General features: G+C 41.8%; 1 protein-coding gene across 2 annotated transcripts in view; it reads left to right on the forward strand.

Moving 5' to 3' along the window:
- Nucleotides 1-20,391, forward strand: part of ZNF512B (zinc finger protein 512B) — an 89,328-nt gene that overhangs the window by 50,224 nt on the left and 18,713 nt on the right. For both annotated transcript variants that reach the window (XM_060771919.2, XM_060771918.2), the window contains exons 10-14: nt 623-715; nt 5,421-5,522; nt 14,091-14,261; nt 17,820-18,011; nt 19,570-19,671. In XM_060771919.2, the coding sequence (XP_060627902.2) occupies nt 623-715; nt 5,421-5,522; nt 14,091-14,261; nt 17,820-18,011; nt 19,570-19,671 (660 nt within the window). The remainder of the gene's footprint in view (nt 1-622; nt 716-5,420; nt 5,523-14,090; nt 14,262-17,819; nt 18,012-19,569; nt 19,672-20,391) is intronic.

A 20,391-nucleotide genomic window follows, 5' to 3' on the forward strand; every position in this document is an offset into this window, starting at 1 on the left:
GAATGAAAAGGGAAGCACTCCCCTCCTCCAGGAAGAGGTGGGGCCAAACAATACTGATTGACAGCTATAAGTAACCAATCAAACCAACTATACATAAGCAGGGTAAAAAGGCGGGATTAAGCATGATACAACAGTTTAAATCTTGCAACTAACAGTTCTACACATAGGTGGCGCCACTCGTGCCGTCACATTGTTGGTCTTTTTGTTGAATACAAAATAATATTAAAAGAATTAATAAAATTTTGACACCCCTTTAACTGCAACACCTCAGTGATCTGGACTCTGGGGAGTTGTAATTTTACAAGGTCTTTTGCCTCCTCTGCCAAAGAGTGATGGTGCCTTGCAAAACTACAATGCCCAGAGCATTGCAGTCTTCAAACATTTCCTAGTTTTTGGGTGTTCTGAAATACAACCCTTCATGCCTTTGCATCATTTGTGGGGAACTAGCAAGGATGTTTAAGTGAGCTTCCTGCTGCCTACACGGACTTTCCCCTCATCTGATTTCAATCTGCAGTGTCTCTTGTTTGTATTTATAACCTCCGCCCAAGGCTCATCTCATCAATCCTGAAGCTTCTCCTTTTGAAATACATGAGTTGATTCTCCTCCATGCGTTTTTCCCCAGCTGCAGGATGCCTTGAAATGCCAGCATTGCAAGAAGCAGTTCAAGTCCAAAGCCGGATTGAATTATCACACCATGGCGGAACATGTCAACAAAGTAAGAGAACAATTCCCTGTTTTCAATCATCCTCATCAATGCTCCAAAACTCAAGTTGGTGACACTCCCAGTAATAACAACATTCTACACATGGTATCAATCTGCACAAAAAAGTTGAATCCTGCAATGCATTATGTTGAATATGTTGTCTTGAGATTGAGTTCTATACGTCAATAAAATACACATTTATGTGTAGTTAAAGCAGTGAGCTTCTCTGCACAATGGATGGATGGTGAATGTTTCAGAGTGTAGATATTTTTGCAGAAGTAAAAGCATGCAGGATTCAATGACCTAAGCTTAATTCCATATGACAGAAGTATAATTTACAATAATATGTCCATCTAGAAATACCAAAGATTTTCTGATCCTGGTCTTCACCTATAAAGCCCTATATATTTCCGGCCCAGCTTACCTGTCTGAACGTATCTCCTTTTACGTCCCACCTCAGACTTTAAGATCTTCCAGGGAGGCCCTACTCTTGGTCTCACGTTCCTTGCAAATGCGGTTGGCAGGGACAAGAGACAAGGCCTTCTTGGTGGTGGCTCCTCACCTCTGGAACACCCTCCCCAGTGAGATCAGGTCAGCTCCATCCCTCCTCTTCTTCAGGAAGAAGCTAAATCATGGTTCTGGGGCCAGGCATTTGGAGAGCAGGCTTGATAGCAATTGCAATATTTACATGAACTGCCAATGGACAGTCTCTGAGAAAGTCTTCAGATGTTGAATTACATTGGATTTGGCTAAATGGTTGTTAATAATGTTTTTTAAATGGATTTTAACTTAATGGTTTTATTTAATGTGTAATATTGTGATATATTGTGTATGTATTCTGTATGTGTGGCATGGAATTGTTGCCATTGTAATTTGCCCTTAGTCCCCCTTCGGGGGTTGAGAAGGACGGGGTACAAATGTTGGAAATAAATAATAAATAAATTATACAAAATTAATCTATATATATAAATTTGTTAGGGGCATCCAATGAGGAAACAAAACTCAAAAAAACCCCAACGAAACTTAACCAAAATTCCCATGCCCATAACACAACCCACAAGGTACAAACATATCTACTCAAAATGAAAAACAACACAACAACACACTCACAAAACGGCAAAACAACAAAACTCAAAAATCCCCCAACGAAACTTAACCAAAATCCCTGTGCCCATAACACAACCCACAAGGTACAAACATATCTACTCAAAATGAAAAACAACACAACAACACACTCACAAAACGGCAAAACAACAAAACTCAAAAATCCCCCAACGAAACTTAACCAAAATCCCTGTGCCCATAACACAACCCACAAGGTACAAACATATCTACTCAAAATGAAAAACAACACAACAACACACTCACAAAACGGCAAAACAACAAAACTCAAAAATCCCCCAACGAAACTTAACTAAAATCCCCGTGCCCATAACACAACCCACAAGGTACAAACATATCTACTCAAAATGAAAAACAACACAACAACACACTCACAAAACGGCAAAACAACAAAACTCAAAAATCCCCCAACGAAACTTAACTAAAATCCCTGTGCCCATAACACAACCCACAAGGTACAAACATATCTACTCAAAATGAAAAACAACACAACAACACACTCACAAAACGGCAAAACAACAAAACTCAAAAATCCCCCAACGAAACTTAACTAAAATCCCCGTGCCCATAACATAACCCACAAGGTACAAACATATCTACTCAAAATGAAAACAACACAGCAACACACTCACAAAACGGCAAAACAACAAAACTCAAAAATCCCCCAACGAAACTTAGCCAAAATCCCCGTGCCCATAACACAACCCACAAGGTACAAACATATCTACTCAAAATGAAAAACAACACAGCAACACACTCACAAAACGGCAAAAGAACAAAACTCAAAAAAACCCCAACGAAACTTAACCAAAATTCCCATGCCCATAACACAACCCACAAGGTACAAACATATCTACTCAAAATGAAAAACAACACAACACACTCACAACGGCAAAACAACTGAGCATGCGCATTGGCTCCCAGCTGCAAGTTCCATCACGCGCGCACATGGCCTTCCGGCCAACATTCCCTCTGCGGAAACCATGCCCACTCCAAGCCCCGCCGCGCCGCTTCCCGCACACACACACACCCTGCCGCACACACACACGCAACCCCACGCTCCATCACTCCCCCCGCCGCCGCACACACACACGCAACCCCACGCTCCATCACTCCCCCCACCGCCGCACACACACGCAACCCCACTCCCCCCGCCGCCGCACACACACACGCAACCCCAGGCTCCATCACTCCCCCCGCCGCCGCACACACATGCAACCCCACGCTCCATCACTCCCCTGCCCCAATCTTACCTCCTTTTACTTCAGGCCACCTCCAAACCCCACCCCGCCCCTTCCCGCCCTGTCAAAATCTAGGAAAGACAGGAAGGAAGGAAAGAAGGAAGAAAGAGAAAGGGAGGTAAAGAAAAAGGGGGAAGGAAGGAAAGTTAGAGGAAGAAGAAAAGGAAAGAAAAGGAAAGATGGAAGGAAAGAAAAGAGAGACAGCAGAAGAGAAAGAAAAAGGGGGAAGGAAGGAAAGAGATAGAGAAGGAAGAGGAGAAGGAAAGATGGGAAGGAAGGAAGGAAGGAAGGAGGGAAAGAAGGAGAGAAAGAGGGAAGGTTGGCCACAGCAACACGTGGCGGGTAAAGGTTGTTATTTCTATTATTGTTATTATGCTATTGTTCCTATGAGGCCCTTTTAGGGGGAATGGGAGAGGTGTCAGGTCCCAGAGGCAATGCATTGCATTATTGTTATTGTTATGATGGTGGTGAAATAAAAGGAAATAAAAAGTGAAAGAAGGAAGCAAACAGGGAGGGAAGAAAGGCAAAGGAAGAAAGGGGGAGGGAATGAAGGAAAGAGAGAAGGATGAAACCAAGTAGTGAAAGAAGGAAAGAAAAAAAGAGGTAGAGAAGGAAGAAAGGAGAGAAAAGGGGGAGGAAAAGGGGGAAGGAATAGGTAGGGACCTCTCTTTCATAATAGTCCAGATATCTACCTCAACTTTGATAAGTTTTACTATAGGCCACAGCAACGCGTGGCAGGGCACAGCTAGTGTGTTATGAAAGGAGTAAAGCTGAAGAAGCCAACATTACACCGCTCAAGTGTGTCAATGTTTAGTTGGAGAAAACATATTATTTTGGAAAAAGATGTAACAGTATGGATTACACTTGAAAAATCCATCTTTTGCTGGGCCAAATGCTCTGTGATATCACCTGTATGCAGATGACGTCCAACTCTATCACTCCTTCCCACCTGCTACTAAGGAGGTTGTTCAGGTCCTGAACCGGTGCTTGGCAGCTGTGATGGTCTGGATGAGAGCGACCAAATTCAAACTGAATCCAGAAAAGACAGAGGTCCTCATGGTCATTCATAAGGCCAAACAGAGTATAGGGTTACAACCTGTATTGGATGGGGTTACACTCCTCCTGAAGATGCAGATTTCCAGTCTGAGAGCTCTTCTGGATTCATTGTTGAGCCTGGAGCCCCAGTTTTTAGCAGTGGTCAGGGGGGCTTTTTCCCAATTAAAACTTGTGCACCAGTTGCTCATCGAAGCGTCATATATGGAGCATAAAAGTCCCCTATTACGTCAGCTCCACTGGCTACCAGTCTGCTACCGAGCACAATTCAAAGTGCTGGTTTTAGCCTATGAAGCCCTAATCCGTTCCGGCCCAGTTTACCTGTCTGAACATAGCTCCCTCTATGAACCATCTTGGAGATTAAAATCATCTGGAGAGGCCCTGCTCTCGGTCCCACCTCCTTTGCAGCTGCAATTGGTGGAAATGAGAGACAGGGCCTTTTCAGTGATGGCCCCTCGGCTGTGGAACTCCTTCCCCAGTGATATTTAGATCAGCCCCTTCCCTCCTGACCTTCAGAAAGAGGGTGAAAACGTGGCTTTGGGATCAAGCCTTTGGCAAAAAACACAGCGCAATAGATGGTCTTGGATTTATGTGTAATGATTACCAGAATAGCCTATGATTGTGAATAATGTGGTTTTTATAATTGTAATTGCAATGTTTTATAAATTTTAATGCTCTCTTAATCTTGTTTAAATTTTTAATTGAAATGTATTGTCAAAGGCTTTCATGGCTGGAATCACTGGGTTGTTGTAGGTTTTTCGCGTTATATGGCCATGTTCTAGAAGCATTCTCTCCTGACATTTCACCTGCATCTATGGCAAGCGCCCTCAGACATCACAACCTCTGAGGATGCTTGCCATAGATGCAGGTGAAACATCAGGAGAGAATGCTTCTAGAACATGGCCATATAGCCCGAAAAACCTACAACAACCATTTTAATTGAAATGTTTATTAAATTGTATATTGGATGTATATTGTTTTTAAGGCATTGAATTATTGCCTTGAGAAAGGTGGGAAATAAAAATAGCAAATAAATAAATAGATACTGAAACCAGGATCATTTTCCAATGGTTAATACTGTGCCTGAAAAAAAATAATTAAAAGTGGAAGGACTTAAAATGTTTTGCTGATCACATCTCTCTTTTTAATGATAAAACAAGTGTCCAAACCCATAATCCTTTGGACACATAGGCAATGATGCTTGCCGTCTTGCAAGCAGACTTTTGGGAAACGGAAATGGGTTTTGGGAAAATGTGAGTGGCCAGATAACCTTGTGACCTGTTTTGGTTCTTTGTTTGCAGCCTCCTCCTGTGGAAGCAGCTGTTCCTCTGACCGAACACGAAGAGCGGGAGAGACTGAGGAAAGTGCTAAAGCAGATGGGAAAACTCAAATGCCCCAATGAGGTATTGCCTTTTGCACTTTTTCTACTAAGTTTCAACTAAGTTCACACTCCCAGTAATAACAATGTTCTGCACATGATAACGATCTACCCAAAAAAGTTGAATCTTGCAAACATTGAATATGTTGTCTTAAGACTGACTTCTATACATCTATAAAGTATATGTTGATGCAGAGTTAAAGCAGTGAACAATGGATGGTGCAGAAAAGCATGCAGAATTCAATGATTCTGGACCTACTCAGATGTGTCCAACTCTTGCTCCTCAAAACCCTAGTCAGCAAAAGGCAGAAATGGTCAACACAGTCCGGGAAGAAATGCAAAGCATGGACATTTCTGCAGGACAATCCTGTGTCTTGCTAAACTGTGGCCAAACCCTTTATTCTGTTTTTTTCTTGACTTAACACCCCCAGCTGTGTTGAATCACAACTCCCATTATTCCCCAATTTACTTGTGGCAATTGCCTTGCTGACTAGGGTTTTGGAGAGCAAGAGTAACCAGGCACCAGGTTTGAGAAGACAAAGCTGTACTTCCTTTTATCCAAAGCGTGTTTTGAAAAGTGGAAACTGTGGATATTCCTCTCTGGTTTTCACCTGGTTTGGGCCATGGTGGTGCAATGGGTAAACCCTTGTGCTGCTGAACTGCTGACCAGAAGGTTGGTAGTTCAAATCCGCAGGACAGGGTGAGCTCCTACTGTTAGCCCTAGCTCCTGCCAACCTAGCAGTTTGAAAACATACAAATATGAGTAGATAAATAGGTACCACTTCAGTGGGAAAAGGCAAAATTGCAGTAAAATGGTTTCAGTGGATAGCTCCTACAAGTCCAGACTAAAACCCAGAAAATTTAACATCACATGTATTTAGAAACCAAAATCCGCCACTGTCTCAACAGATGGTGTGCATGCATGAAAGGCAACAAGGAGTGAATTTCACGCTTCCAACCTGTAGTAACTTCTCACTTCGACTGCTGCAATGTGCTGTATGTGGAGCTGCTCTTGAAGACAATGGTAGTGTAAAACCCAGCAATTAGATTGCTGACAAGAAAGCTGCTCTTGGATCTGTAAATTCTCCGGTGCAACTGTGTAATGCATTAAAGTGAGGCATTCAGCCATATCCATGGTTTCAGGTTACCAAGGTTGGGAAGACTCACAGATATGGAGATCTTACTGTATCATAAAACCCTTGTCATCTAGGTGAAGGTACCTGTCCTCCCTTATCTTCCAAATTGCAGTGTTCAGTCTCAATGGTCCCTTCACAATATAGCCATTGCTTTGCCACATGGAGAGGCTGGCGTAGCGGCACAGAGTCACCAGCAACAAGAATAGAGCTGGGCACTCCTCCAGACTCTTTTTGTCTAGATGCAGAAGGCATTGTTGGGTGGGAGGCAGCTGATCTTCAAAGCTGGAGTAAGGAAGGTAAGGCAGATCAGGTGCCTTTCTTCTTCTTGTCAGAATTTTATGGTACCCCATCCTGCTCCACAATCTAGTCAGGGATAAAATTTCAGGAAGCCAACTTGGCAACCCTATTGTGAAGATAAAGGAGTGGTTTAGGGAATGCTCTGAGTGCTGCTCCAAGATATGTGGAAGAACCAAGGGAACAAATTAGAAAAAGAAATATGTGTTGTATTGTATTGTATTGACTGTTTATAACTGATGCTTGGTATGTCTGCCTGAAGTGTTGGCGCATTTTGGGTAGTGTCTGGGCTCACCGCCATCTCCGCTAGGCGTACAGCCTGCCTGCTGGGACTCTGTTTGAAATCAGCCTCCTCTATCATTATTATTAATAATATACTGGAAGTGGGTCTTCATGGTCATAGGCACCTCCTCACTGTGCAGTAAACTCTCCAGAGAGAGAAACACTGGGCACTGGATTCCTTCAAAACACCTCTTCCTAGAGTGAAATTATCCACTAAATTAAATACAGAACATGTAGTTTGTTGCATTCCTAACCTTATTGTTCTTGCTGTGTGTGCCTTCAAGTTGTTTCTGATTTATGGCATCCCTAAAGCAAATCTATCACTATATATTATTGGCAAGATTTGCCAGTTGGGTTTCTGCAGCAAAGGAGCGATTTGACCAATGTTTTCCAGGGTACTCACCCAGCATGATACTGCAGTCGATTTATGGCACTGAATTACTGCCTTTTTAAAGGCCACTTTGGGGTGAGAAGGGCAGGATATAAATGTAGTAAGTAAATAAATAAATAGCTCTCCTAACCTTTTTTGTACAGTTATGCATATTTGGGCAATTTTGATTTGGGTCAGGAGCATCATGCACAATTGGGAGAGGTTTAAACCTTCCTTTTGTTCAGATTTTTTTTTTCTTGCTGAGGATGACTAAATATCTATTTTAAAGCAGTATGGTTGTCTGAGTAGCACGTACATGGTTTCTGCTGTCTCCCTGTGCCAGTAAAATTCTACATCCACTCCGAGTTTTAGTCCAGACCTGATTCTATTTGGAAGGATAGAATTTGCCACCTTGAAAGCTGTTTATGTTTAGACGAGACTTGACAAACTTTGGCCCTCCAGGTGTATTGGCTGTTAGGAATTGTGGGAATCGAAGTCCAAAACACCTGGAGAGCCATAGATTGCCCAAACCTGGTTTAGACTAAAACTTGGAATGGATTCACTTCTCTACTGACAACGGAAACAATGGTAGATGAGACTTTTTGAAATAAGAGAAGATTAATTGCATGTTTACTGGAGGATCCTCATTCCTGGAGGATTGTATGTGCAGGTACAACTGCACCAGGAGCTCCAATTTTGTTTGCTTTGCATTGAATGTTTGTTGTAGTCCTAAGTTTCAGGGACTCTGCAGATAGATGGCTTCTTTTGTCTGCAATCATAGGGCAAGCCACCTGTCAATTATAATTAGGTTCCCTGGTCCCGGCCCCTTTTTGGGTTTTGGAGGGAATAGGAGCCAGTTTGGGTTCAGTCCAAACAGAGAAGCCTTTCACAGGACATGAAACCAAGAGCTCCTGTAGAAAGCTTTGTCTTCTACGGCTTGGCCGGGGAGATATACAGCCTACAGCCTGACCGGGGTTATACAGCCTTACAGCTCCTTCACTGCGGGACTTCAGTTAGCCATCACTGAAACCTGAACTCCCTTTTCCCTGGACGTCTACAAAGCTCTGCTTGGTAAGGGTCACTCGCGGAAGTCAGACGCAGTTGGTACCGGGTGCAGGGGCTCCACGCCAACAGAGGCAAAGACAGACTGCCCAGATTAGAAGTTAAGGATTTCCCCATTAGTTACAGTTAAGAAGATAGTGCCTGTTCCCTGTGGACAAGATTGAGAGAGAGCCAATAGACTGTTAAGAAAGCCTTAAAGTACCTGTTTGTTTTCATTAATAAAGAACTTTGTCGAACCTTTAAGCAATCTAAAGACTCTGTTTTAAGGAAATCCAAGGGCCTTTAATCTGAGGCAGCCCCAGCGTCCTGTTGGGCACACAGAATTTATGTCCTGTCTACAGTCTTATGCACAGGCCCAGCGTGCGACAGCACAAGGATCACTCTCAGAAGATGTTGCTGGGGGACACCTCCTCGGCACCGCAGGCCTTATTCTGTGGGGTCCCACAAGGTTCAGTTCTTTTCCCTATGTTGTTTAACATCTACATGAAGCTGCTGGGGGAGATCATCCAGAGTTTTGGAGTTTGATACCATCTGTATGCAGATGACATCCAACTCTATCACTCCTTTCCACCTGTTTCTAAGGAGGCTGTTCAGATCCTGAACCGATGCTTGGCAGCTGTGATGATCTGGATGAGGATGAACAAATTGAAATTGAATCCAGACAAATCAGAGGTACTCCTGGTCAGTTAAAAGGCTGTGCAGGTTATAGGGCTACAGCCTGTGCTGGAAGGGGTTACGTTCCCCTTGAAAGCACAAGTATGCAGCTTGGGAGTCCTCCTGGATTCTTCACTAAGCCTGGAACCACAGGTTTTGGTGGTGGCCAGGTGAGCTTTTGCACAATTAAAACTTGTGCACCAGCTGCACCTGTATCTTAAGAAGCCAGACTTGGCCATGGTAGTCCACGCTCCTGTTACATCTCAAATAGACTACTAGAATGTGCTCTATGCGGGGCGGCCTTTGAAGACTGTTCGGAAGCTCCAAGTAGTCAACTGGACGGCAGCCAGACTGCCTACCAGAGTGGTGTACAGGGAGAAGTCATCCCTCCTGTTACGTCAGCTCCACTGGCTGCCAGTTTGGTATCGAGCACAATTCAAAGTGCTGGCTTTAGCCTATAAAGCCCTAAACAGCTGTGGCCCAACTTTCCTGTCCAAATGTGTATCTCCCTATTAGCTGGTTAGAGTGTTAAGATCTGCCGTGGAGGCCCTTCTCTTGGTCCCCACCCCCTTCGCAGACGCAACTGGTAGGGACAAGAGACATGGCCTTCTCAGTGGTGGCCCCTTGGTTATGGAACTCCCTCACCAGTGATATTACATCAGCCCCCTCCCTCCTGATTTTCAGGAAAAATTAACAAACTACTATGGAACCAGGCGTCTGGGGAATAGAGCAATATCAAACCGACATAAATGTAGTAGTATAAATGATGGCTATTTACAAGGCTATGTTTTAATAGGGTGACTGTATTTATATGTTTTTATTGTTTAATTTGTTGCATTTATATATTTATATATTTATGTATTTTGTATTGCAATGTGGCATGGAAATTTGCCAAACTGTAAGCCGTTCTGAGTTCCCTTCGGGATGAGAGAGATTGGGACAGAAATATAGTAAATAAATGAATAAATACTGTAGCATCTGGGTTAGCCACAAATTGTCTCAGCTGCTGCGCTGTTATTTTGTGTCTGTGGATATATGAACAGCAGATGTCCCAACTGTAATGTGTGCTGGCATGTGCATATGCCTCCTGACAGCTTCAGAGATTGTCTGAAATGTGGCATCTTCTGCTCTCCACTTTTTCAGGTGAGTGGGAGGTTGGCTGTCACATTTAACCGACTGTCAACATTGCCTCGGAGGGGCTGCCCCCCCCCCCAAATGTGTCTGAAACAATTAAGGTTCATCTGTGCATTTCAACAGATCTCAAAATGTTCACAGAAATCCATGTGTGGCAACAGAAAGAGAGAGATGGATATAAAAATAATCATGAAATTATGGTGGTGGCTATTTCAATAACCCTATAAACCCAGAACCTATATTTGCTGTTTCACTTTCCTGGAAGAGGTTCACAGAGAATGGTATCTCTGGAGGTTGAGAAGTCCTCCAGGAGCTTCAATGGTATGCATGCCCAGTGTGGAACACATCTCACCACACTAAAGCAGTGGATGTGGCTCTTAATGAGACATGCCGCATTATCACGGGGTGCCTGCGCCCTACACCACTGGAAAAATTACACTGTCTAGCCGGGATTGCACCACCTGACATCCGCCGGGAAGTAGCAGCCAATAGTGAAAGGACCAAGGCAGTGACATCTCCAGCTCATCCCCTGTTTGGGTATCAGCCAGCACGTCAACGACTTAAATCTAGAAATAGTTTTCTAAGATCTACAGAGACACTCACTGGAACACCTCAGCAAGCAAGAGTCCAGAAGTGGCAGGCTCAAACCCAGAACCTCAACCAATGGCTGATACCAAATGAGAGACTCCCTCCTGGGCACACAGAAGACTGGGCGACCTGGAAGGCACTGAACAGACTGCGCTCTGGCACCACAAGATGCAGAGCCAACCTTCAGAAATGGGGCTACAAAGTTGAATCCTCGACATGCGAGTGTGGAGAGGAGCAAACCACTGACCACCTGCTGCAATGCACCCTGAGCCCTGCCACATGCACAAGGGAGGACCTTCTTGCAGCAACACCAGAAGCACTCCAAGTGGCCAGATACTGGTCAAAGGACATTTAATCAACTCTCATACTCACAAATTTTGTAATCTGCTTGTTTGCTCTGTTCTGTTAGAAATGTAATATAATTTGACTGGTTGTTCTGACACGACAAATAAATAAATTGTATACGTGCCCTGAAAGTTGCCATAGGGTTGTGTTAGAGAAGCTAGCAAATTCCACCTCAACTCTGTGGCATGCAAGGTCTGGAAGCATGGTATTTGTTCATATATACAGGTTCATGTAATCATGGCCCAGCTGAGGACATATGCCCCATGGATGTGGGGGTCTTATTATGCTTGAAAAACATGCAATAATATGTTTCTTTCAAGAGGGGTGTGTATAATTGTTTTACCTGTATGGAAAATGCATGCAGATGTCCATTACTGTGCTTTTGTGGCTTCACCTTGTTCCCAACTTGAGGAACCCTAAGGTATCACAGAGTTTTCTTTGCAATATTTCTTTAGAGATGGTTTGCCATTACCTTCCTCAGAGGCTGAGAGTGTGCAACTTACCCGAAGTCACTCAGTGGCCAAGTGGAGATTCATACTCCGAAGTAAAAGACTCAAACAACACTATATTTATTTATTTATTTATTTATTTATTTATTTGCTAGCCGTCCCCTGCCACGTGTTGCTGTGGCCCACATGGGGATTCTGTGTGGGAGGTTTGTCCCAATTCTATTGTTGGTGGGGTTCAGAATGCTCTGTGATTGTAAATGATCTATAAATCCCTGCAACTACAACTCCCAAATGTCAAGATTCTATTTTCCCCAAACTCCACCAGTGTTCACATTTGGGCATATTGAGTATCAGTGCCAAGTTTGGTCCAGATCCATCATTGTCTGAGTCCACAGTGATCTTTGGATGTAGGTGAACTACAACTCCAAAACCAAAGGACACTGCCCACCAAACACTTCCAGTATTTTCTGTTGATCATGGGAGAACTGTGTGCCAAGTTTGGTTCAGTTCAAACGTTGGTGGGGTTCAGAATGGTCTTTGATTGTAGGTGAACTATAAATCCCAGCAACTACAACTCCCAAATGACAAAATCAATTTTTTGAGTGAAGGACATACATTGGGTTGTTAGGTGTCTTGTGTCCAAATTTGGTGTCAGTTCGTCCAGTGGTTTTGAGTTCTGTTAATCCCACAAACGAACATTACATTTTTAATTATATAGATTTATTTACAGTACTTATATTCCACCCTTATCACCCTGAAAGGGGCTCAGGGAGAATCACAGAACACATATATGGGAAACATTCAATGCCGATTATACAATGACGAGACAGACAAAAGATAGGGGTATATATAGGCCTTTTCTCATCATTTGGCATCTTTTGGAGGTTGTGCTCGGTTCTGGCCACAGGGGGTGCTGTCGCTCCCTCTCCTTGCCAAAGAGCTTCCTTTGTTTGTAAATTTTCCTCCGAATGCTGTGCCTAAAATACGTCCCCACTTAATGTGATTCCCGTTCATCTACTCACATTGCCATTTTCAATCTGCTAGGTGGGCTGAAGGTCAGGAACTCACCCTGACCCGGCTGTGAACTGTCAACCTTTTGGTTGGCAAGATTTACTGCAGCTGCAGCTGATGATTAGCTTACTGTGCTAAAGAAGACCAACTACATGCTGATGACTCTCTATAACAGTGTTTCTCAACCTGGGGGTCGGGACCCCTGTGGGGGTCGAGAGGGGGTGTCATAGGGGTCGCCAAAGACCATCAGAAAATGTAGTATTTTCTGTTGATCATGGGGGTTCTGTGTGGGAAGTTTGGTCCAATTCTATCATTGGTGGGGTTCAGAATGCCATTTCATTGTGGGTGAACTATAAATCTCAACAACTACAACTCCGAAATGTCAAGGTCTATTTTCCCCAAACTTCACCAGTGTTCACATTTGGGCATATTGAGTATTTGTGCCAAGTTTGGTCCAGATCCACCATTGTTTGAGTCCACAGTGCTCTCTGGGTGTAGGTGAACTACAACTCCAAAAACTCAAGGTCAATGTCCACCAGGCCCTCCCAGTATTTTCTCTTGGTCATGGGAATTCTGTGTGCCAAGTTTGATTCAATTCCATCATTGGTGGAGTTCAGAAGGCTCTTTGATTTTAGGTGAACTATAAATCCCAGCAACTCCAACATTCCCAAATGACAAAATCAATCACCCCCATCCCACCAGTATTCAAATTCGAGCATATCGCGTATTTGGGATTTGAAAATACATCCTGCATATCAGATATTTACATTATGATTCATAACATTAGCAAAATTACAGTTATGAAGTAGCAACAAAAATAATGTTATGGTTAGGGGTCACCACAACATGAGGAACTGTATTAGGGGGTCACAGCATTAGGAAGGTTGAGAAACACTGCTCTATAATATGGTTTTCTTGGCAAGAAGGGAGTTTGTCGTTCTCATTGCCTTTCTCTAAAGCTGAGAGAGCATGACCTGCCTAAGCTCATTCAGTCCGTTTCCATTTCTGAGCAGGAATTTAAACCGTGGTCTCAAAGTCCTATTGCCATTTAAATCCATACAGGATTTAAACTCAAACTCTTGCAAACCATAGAAGAATTGAGTACAGTGGGATTTAGGAAAATACAGCGAAATCAAGCTTCCTGCTTCCTTAACCTTCAGCTGCAAAATGTGGGGAAGGTTGAAAGGCAAGTTTTCAATACCATTGTCAGTTTGCTTACATCACAATCCTACTATTCCCCAACTAACTTCTGGTTCTTCTTATTCCAGGGCTGTGCGGCCACCTTCTCTAGCCTTATGGGCTACCAATACCACCAGAAACGGTGTGGGAAGCAACCATCCGAAGTCGAGAAGCCGCTTTTCACCTGCCCGCACTGTGGGAAGACCTACAAGTCAAAAGCTGGGCACGATTACCACCTGAGGTCTGAGCATCCTTCTGCTGTGAGTTGAACTTTCTGTCTCATCTTTGCTCCCCATTATTATTTATTTATTTCTAGCCCGCTTTTCTCCCGAATCAGGACTCATGTTTTTATTGACCTTGAACTTGGGCAAGTAACACTTTGAGGACCTACAGCTCTCGAAATTTTCCTTCAAAGCAGATAAATTATAAATAAATTGGAAATAAACAGGGAATGTTTCTGTAGAAGGAAAAGATCGATCTAGGTTGAACCAGGTGCAATTTCCTAAGGTGGTCTCGGTGTTCTTTTTTCTATGGAAAATCAAGTGGAAAATGAAATCCTTCTACCAACATCCTAAAATCTTTCTTTTCAGACAAGATTTTGAAGAAGGAAGTTTGTAAAATAAAGTCAAGGTGTGGGGTTGGATGTCTTACGTATTTTAAGCAGGTCTTAATGGATTGCTTTTAAATAGTGTTTGGTTTAATTCTGTTTTAATGTGTATAGTCTTTAGATTTTAAATTCTATATTGTTTTAAGCACTGTTAATAATAATAATAATAATAATACCTTTATTTTTGTATCCCGTCTCCATCTCCCCAAAGGGACATGGAGCGGCTTCCATGTGGACAAGCCTAATCAACATAGTTATGATATCACACAATTTTTTTAAAATATATATATATATATATATATATTAGAAAAATTTGGTTTAGGAGAGAGATTTAGAGGACTGATTGAGAGACTATATTCAACCAACTATGCAACTATACAAGTAAACGATGGCCTTACTGGGAAAATAAGATTGACTCGAGGAACAAGACAAGAATGCCCTCTCTCTCCTACCCTGTTCGCAATAGTCATAGAAATGCTAGCAAATATGATACGAGAGGATAAACATATAAAGGGGATAGGGAAGGAGGGAAGATACAAGATATGTTTATTTGCAGATGATACACTACTAACCTTCAGAAATCCATTAGAACAGATAAAAAGAATAGAAGCACATTTAACAGAGTTTGGAGAAATTACAGGCCTTAAAGTTAATTGGGATAAATCGGAAATCTTATTATTTAACCACACTAAAGATGAGGAAGTAAAATTAAGAGAAGGGAGATTGGGCAGATTAAAAATAAAGAACTCAATAAAGTATCTAGGAATTAATATTTCTAAAGAAATTGATAAATTAGAAGAGGAGAATCTAATCAAATTAAGGAAAAATGTGAAGGATACTCTGGCTAAATTTGCTAAGCTCAAATTGTCATGGTTTGGTAGAATAGCTCTAATAAAGATGAAAATTTTACCTAAAATAAACTTTTTGTTTAGGATGCTACCTATTAAAATCTCAGCCGGAGAAATTACAAAGTGGCAGAATATGATAAACACCTTCTGCAACGAGAATAAAAGAGTTAGAATTAACAAAGCAAAATGGTATAAACTACAAAAGAAGGGAGGTCTGGGGATACCAAACTTAAAACTATACTATATAGCAAACCAGTTAAGGTATATTGTTGAAGGGATTATGGGTCAAAAGGATTTAGAATGGTTAGAAGAAGAGAGTGAAGATATAGATAAGAAACTAGAATATATTTTCTTTATAGGGAAAACTAGGAATCTAGACAAGAAATGGTATAACAAAATAGACAACCCTTTTCTAAAAAACATACTGGGAATATGGTCTAAATATGAAGAAAAATTAATACCATCGATATCCCCATTAACACCGGTGTTGATTACAAATAATTTCCCCATAAATCTCAAAAAGGAGTTGGAAAGTGAATTTAAGGAAAAAGGAATAACGAAATTAAAAGATTGGGAATCAAAGATGAAAAATATAGATGAGATAAAGGTCCAGTTATTAGGAGGGAACATTGGATGGTACAAAGTTCTACAACTTGAAAGATGGTTAAGGGAAATAAGAAAGAAATATAAAGGAGAGAGAGAACTTACCAAATTTGAAGAAATGATTAACCAAAGGGGAAGTAAGGAAGGAAAAGAAAGAACAAAAGGTATAACAAGTGATATCTACAAAATGCTGCTGGAAGGAGTCCAGGAGGAGGACCACCTTAAAAGAATGTGGGAGTTAGACTGTAATAAAGTAATAGACCCACAAAACTGGAAAGGAATGTGGAATATGCGTATTTTAAAAAATATGTCAATAAGAATAAAAGAGAACTATTATAAAGTGGTGTGGAGGTGGTACCTCACACCAATCAGATTAAATCAAATTGACAAGAAACATTCTAAGCAGTGCTGGAGGGGCTGTCAAGAAACTGGCACATATATACACATGTGGTGGTCTTGCAAATATGTTCAAAAATTTTGGGAAAATGTATTTCAAGAAATAAGAAAAATCACCCAAATAGAGATAACAGGAACACCGGAGATAGCACTGCTGTCATTTATTGACAATGTTAAAATACCAAAAGAACTAAAAGAATTAATTGCCAATCTGGTCACAGCAGCAAGATTATTAATAGCTAAAAAATGGAAAGAAGGAGGGGAGTGTCAATTGGAAGAGTGGTATAGGGAGATCTGAGACATCGCAATAAATGATAAACTGACAGGAAACATTAAGTTTAAAAGAGGATTATCAAAAAAAGATGATTTTGGGAAGATTTGGGGGAAATTGATAGAATATGTATATATAGAAGGTAAGGGGACCAAACCTGTAATAGAAACAACTGATTTTTGGGAATAAATATTGTAATTGGCTGGTCGGGGGTGAAGGGTTAGCACTGGGTGATTGGATGTATTGAAAAAAAATGTCCTTTGAAAAATAAAAAATAAAATGTTAAAAAAAAAAAGAAACTGACCAAGCAACTACAGCAATGTAAAAAAAAAATGATATCACACAATAGAATTCATAAAATAACATCATAAAGCTCTAAAATAACAACTTATAACACAGTATAAAAACAACAATCGAGCAACCAACCCATGGCCTGAAATAGTAAATCACAGTACATATGCTCGACAAACATTCAATGTCACTTTTGTATAGACAGTATATAGGCAGACAGAATGAGAAGTGGTTTGTTTCAGCTGTTTTTGGTGCCATGGAAGGTTGGGCTTGAGTCCAGGGAGTGCTGTTGTTCTATCCTCTATGACGAAGAGCCGTCACGACTTCCTCCTTCTTTTTGGTTGCCCAGCATTTTCTGATCTTCTTTCTTTATGGCATCGTAAAACACCTCCCCCACTTTTTAGCGGTACCTAATTTTGCTAATTACAGCTAGAGCTGTTTTTGAATTGCTTAGGTAAACAGTGACCTAGGGTGACAGTTGGCAGCTCACGCCAACCTGGGGTTTTGAACTTGCAACCCTTTTGGTTGATAGATCTTATAATTGCTTTACCAGCTGTGCTAAACCTCCAGCCCCAATAGACTACCTCTCTAGGCCCTCCAATGCAGTTGTATGGCTTGGAGAACCTAGAAATTATTTGGAGATGTGTTCTCTTGGGTAAAAATAATAGCAGGTATTTCATTTGCATTTTCACTTCCTGTGCCTGTAATCCCAGTGAATGTGGAAGGCTGTCTATACTGAAGTGTCTGCAGTTATTACTCCTTCTGCCTTTATACTGGTAACACTCTCTTGTTGCCTTCTCAGCCTCCTGAAAAGCAAGAAATAAAGCCTGAATCCAACCCGATGGAAGATTTTGAGAGGACTCCGAGTGGCAGGATCCGGCGCACCTCTGCCCAGGTAGCCGTCTTCCATTTGCAAGAGATAGCGGAAGATGAGCTGGCCAAGGATTGGACCAAGCGGAGGATGAAGGATGACCTGGTCCCTGAAACAAAACGGGTGAGTGAGCACGTGTGATTTATTTTGATAGGAACAAGGTTGAATTTAATAATCTAAAGAGGTTGGGATCCTAGAGAAGTTCCAGAAATAGTCCCCTGCAGGCATAGGAGGTAAATTAATAAAAGCATGAGTAGGAAGCACATTACATTTGGCCCTCCACATTTGCGGGTTTGACTTTTGTGGATTTAATTATTTGTGGATTGGATTAAAATGCTCTCATAGACCTCCAGTGTGACTCCTCTATGGTCAGCCTCTCCTCTGATCTTCAGGACAAACTTTAAAGGAGATATCCAAAATTCTAATCCAGTTGGGGCTCATAAGATCAGGATTTTAGACTCTGGGTCCATCTACATTGCAGAATTAATGCAGTTTGATCCCACTTTTACTGCCACAGCTCAGTATCCTGGGAGTTGTAGCTTTGTGAAACATTAGCACTGTTTGGCAAAAAAGACCAAAGACCTTGAAAAATCACAACTCCCATGATTTCAGAGCATTAAGCCCGGTAGTTAAAATGGTGCCAAACTTCATTATTTCTACAGAATAGATGTGTCCTATTGTAACAAAACTAAGTCACTTTGAACCATGATTATGGTCCTTGCATGGAAGTACACTGTCTGTTCTGTCACGCGCTGGGTCTGTACAGAATTGCTTTTAAAATAGGACGTGCAACTTTTGCCCAGCAGGAAGCCAGGGCCCCCCGAAGAGAAGTTCTCAAGGATTTTCCACCACAAATGGTCTTTAAATGGCTTGTGAAGTATAACAAAGTCCTTTATTAGTGAACAATCAAACAGAAAGTTCTCTTGTCTTCAATAAAGTTAAACAAATGCTTCCAGGCTTTTATGCAACTTTTGGCTTCCTAATCATGTCCACGAGGGACAGGCAATTGTCTTCAATAACTGTTTCTTTACTTTAAAGGAAAAATCCTTTTTAACTTCTCCCATGCTAACTGTAATCTAATCTTTACTTATGTGGGCTCCGCTACCGGGTCAAACTGTGTCTCAAGCACCGAGTGGACCTACCATTAAGGCCAGTAGATTCTCCAGCTGGAGTTCTTTGGTCTTCCAAACTGTTTACCCTCTGAAATTCCTCAAAGCTTTAGGGCTGCTTCCCTGGAAATCTTTGGATGCTCTTAAGACTGTTCTCTCCCGGAAAGTCTTAAGGGTTGAAGCTTTTGTACAGGAGAAGCTTGTACATGTCCTCTAAATTAGCTTTCTTTACTGAGACTAACTAAAAATGGTTCCCTTCCCTTCCCAATTGCCCTGAACAAGGGGCGGAACCAAAACTTAACGATAATGGACAAGTGACTTGCCCTACGACAGCAACCAAAGGACAGCAACCTTTCTGCAGAATCCCTGAAACCTTGGACTGCAAGCAAACATTTAATACAAAGCAAATAAAGTTGGAGCTCCTGGTTCAGCCATACCAGCACACTGCCCAGTATATAACTAGGAGAATGCTATCAAACTATTGATCCATATGATAGATCAGGATACAGAAGAGATCTGGAATAATTAGTGTTATCTTCTCCCAATTAATAACAATATTGTCTCTTTGGCAGCTAAATTACACTCGTCCTGGACTCCCAAAGTTGAATCCGAGGCTCCTAGAAACCTGGAAAAATGAAGTCAAGGAAAAAGGTCACATCAACTGCCCCAATAATGTAAGTTTCGTGTTTTTAGCAGGAATGAAATTTAGGCGACAGTTCCTCTGAGAACGTTTGAATCAGTAAAGGGTATTGATGGGCATGAACAAAGTAAAGGATGTTGAATGTTAAGAGTTATTTTTTTCCAAAGTGTGTGTGTTTTATGCTTTTTAAAATTATACTAGCCATCCCCTGCCACACGTTGTTGTGGCCCAGTCTGTGTATGTGTTCTGTATGTTTACGTTATGTGTATATGTGTGTGTTTGCGTATATATGTGGTTTTGTGAATATGTTGTAATGGTTTTTTTGGCTTTTTAAGTCCCTTTCGCTGTGTTTTCAGTGTTTTTATGAGTGATGGTCACTTGTTAACCTGATAGGTGTCTTGTGTCCAAATTTGGTGTCAATTTGACCAGTGGTTTTGGAGTTATGTTAATCCTAAAAACGAACATTATATTTTTATTTATAATTAGCATGGGGACCCGGCGCTTCCCGGGTAATTTGAGAAAGGCATTGTGTGCCAAGCTTGGTCTTTATCAGTTATTTATGTGGCTCGCAGTGCTCTCAGGAAGTGAGTGAAGATAAGGCAAGTCCCATCGTCCATGGTCCATCGTCCTCCAAACAGCACCGGGAGGTAGAGTGGCTCATGGGGGCTTTGTGTGCCAAGTTTGGTCTTGATCAGTCATCGTGGGAGGGTCGCAGCGGTCTCGGGAAGTGAGTGAAGGTACTTCAAGTCCCATC

Source organism: Anolis sagrei, chromosome 4 (genome assembly GCF_037176765.1).
Source record: "Anolis sagrei isolate rAnoSag1 chromosome 4, rAnoSag1.mat, whole genome shotgun sequence".
Taxonomy (NCBI): Eukaryota; Metazoa; Chordata; class Lepidosauria; order Squamata; family Dactyloidae; genus Anolis; species Anolis sagrei.